This window comes from Schistosoma mansoni, chromosome 3, assembly GCF_000237925.1.
Source record: "Schistosoma mansoni strain Puerto Rico chromosome 3, complete genome".
Classification (NCBI taxonomy): Eukaryota; Metazoa; Platyhelminthes; class Trematoda; order Strigeidida; family Schistosomatidae; genus Schistosoma; species Schistosoma mansoni.
The window spans coordinates 4754625-4756857 of record NC_031497.1 but is presented as its reverse complement, the minus strand read 5'-3'; the positions used below and the strand labels follow the sequence as shown (position 1 = coordinate 4756857).

Below are 2233 nucleotides of genomic sequence, written 5' to 3'. Positions count from 1 at the left end.
CGAGAAAATGTATGAGATTTCGACATTCAGGATATATCGAAAACAAAACGAATACATTCGAGTTGTTGAAACTGATTGCGAGACATCACCCAACGCCTCCAACCACCAGATATGATAACTGCGACGACCCCAATTAGACAGTCTTAACCTACCAACACAAGTCAGTCTAACAGTCGATAGATTCATGGACAGACGCAACGTCTTCATTCGGCCTCTCCGAGCTTTCTTTCAACCTAATCATACACTAACAAAACCCCACGTCAAGGTAGGCGGTGGTTGGGCATGATTGTAGCTTCTCAGTCGAAGTAGTATTGGCTAGGTTCACACATATGTTGTTGAAATCTAAAATATCTCAGTTAAAAATATCAGTATACCTTCAGATGACAATGACCGAAGAAAATCGACGACAGTTTGACGAACGAACATCATGATGAGGTTACGGAATTCCATGAAAACACTAAATTGTGGGAGCTAACAAACTGAAGACTTAGAAGACGACCTTAAATGGAAGAATATAGAGCGTCGAGTACCAAAATAACGAAACAAGTGTAAGATTTCACGACTTGTATTTATACAGACATCTTAATAGAACTAATAGGAAAACGTTTGTGATGTGTATAACGATGAAAAGCTAATCGATGACAAAATGAGGTAAGTACAATGAAAATACGGTGCCTACATTTTCAAATACAACATATGGAGATTATCGTACAATGATAAGCATGAGTTAATAATAGGGCAGAGATGTCTGTACATTATTTTATGTTGGACAAAACAAATGGAGGCAAAACGGAAATATTTTGTGCGTTAAAATTTGCAAGTACAGAGAAGCATGAAACTTAAAACATTAAATTATAAGATCTTAACCATAATGTAGCAGGAGTGGAGTAAATAAAGGACATAAATAACATATATTCATCAGGTTGCTGAATAGTTAACGTCTGAGGACTGTACATTTTAAAAATCATTACCAAATTACTGGTTCGTATCATTTCCACGGACCGTGGAAACTGGTAACTCACAATGATATGGTGGAAATTCATTTATCTTCGAGTTTAGAGTTCCTCGGAGGAGTAACAGGCCATCCGGAATTGAGAGACCGGAAGTTGAACTTTTTCTTATCTGCGGGTTTTAATATCTATGTGCAATGGTGAGAAAAGTTTACAAAGTTCTCACCTGAAAGGAACAAGTGAGGGTTTCGTCAACAGACATCATAGCGCCAGCGTTATCGAATTCTCCACAATAGTTTGGAGCAGAAAATAGAGTTACGAGCTGGCGTTTGGCGAAAAACTCGTAACCATCTTCCACGACCTAGCAAATTTAAGTAGTTATTATGGGGTTTAACCCTACCTGATGTGCTCTGCAGATGAGGTCCAATTCGTGACTGTGAAGGAACTTGGTGACAATATCTGCACCAAACGTATAACTCACACCACGGTCATTTTCCCCCCATCCAGTAATATCCTTATCCGGATCGGACCAAAGCAGGTCACACAGTAAACCTTGTTCCGGGACATCGGTTGGGCGCATAATCCTACGGATTTGCTCCATAGAGTGGAGGTCAGGGGAGAGGCCTGTGTACTTACAAGTATAGGTTGTGACCTACCACCATGGCAGCAGAAGATTTTTTCATCCACTATAGCGACTATTGGTAAGCAGTTGAAACAATCAGTGAACGTCTTCCACAACTTTATGTTGTACCTCCGCTTACCTGGATAATCAAATTAATTGGAATGGTCTGTTTACATTCATCGTAAAAGCCGTATATGCGGTTGATTGATGCGCACTCATGATTTCCACGAAGAAGGAAAAAGTTTTCAGGATATTTTATTTTATAGGCCAGTAAAAGACAAATAGTTTCGAGGGACTGTTTGCCACGATCAACGTAGTCACCCAAGAACAAATAATTCGCATCTGGTGGGAAGCCTCCATACTCGAACAAACGGAGGAGGTCATAATACTGCCCGTGAATATCGCCACAAATCTTTAATGGTGCCTCGAGTTCCAGCAGAATGGGCTGTCGAAGGAAAATTTCCCTTGACTTCAGAGCTAGGCCCCTTATTTCTGCTTCAGATAGTTGCACATTCTTTCCTGGACGAGACCCACGGACTATGCAGTGCACAAAATACACGTAAATTGAAACTCATCACGAAATACCTTCTAAAAGCCTCGATATCAAACTGTCGATGTTTAACTTATCCGACTCAGCCATAAATCACCAGCATAAATGACC

At 40.3% G+C, this 2233-nt stretch overlaps 1 protein-coding gene across 3 annotated transcripts; it reads right to left on the bottom strand.

Annotated features, from left to right (window-relative positions):
* Positions 1-548: 548 nt before the first annotated feature.
* On the bottom strand, positions 549-2233 carry Smp_028990.1 (putative protein phosphatase-1; the record flags this gene model as incomplete). Of its 3 annotated transcripts, XM_018798972.1 has the most annotated exons (6): positions 549-1138; positions 1177-1311; positions 1351-1574; positions 1607-1711; positions 1747-2109; positions 2158-2233. In XM_018798972.1, 6 exons carry the CDS (start codon positions 2210-2212, stop codon positions 1040-1042), a joined length of 981 nt encoding a protein of 326 aa, XP_018650810.1. In that variant the 3' UTR covers positions 549-1039. The 3 variants fall into 3 exon arrangements, with proteins under 3 accessions (XP_018650810.1, XP_018650808.1, XP_018650809.1); XM_018798974.1 differs by having other exon boundaries at positions 1351-1711; positions 2158-2212; XM_018798973.1 differs by having other exon boundaries at positions 1177-1574; positions 2158-2212.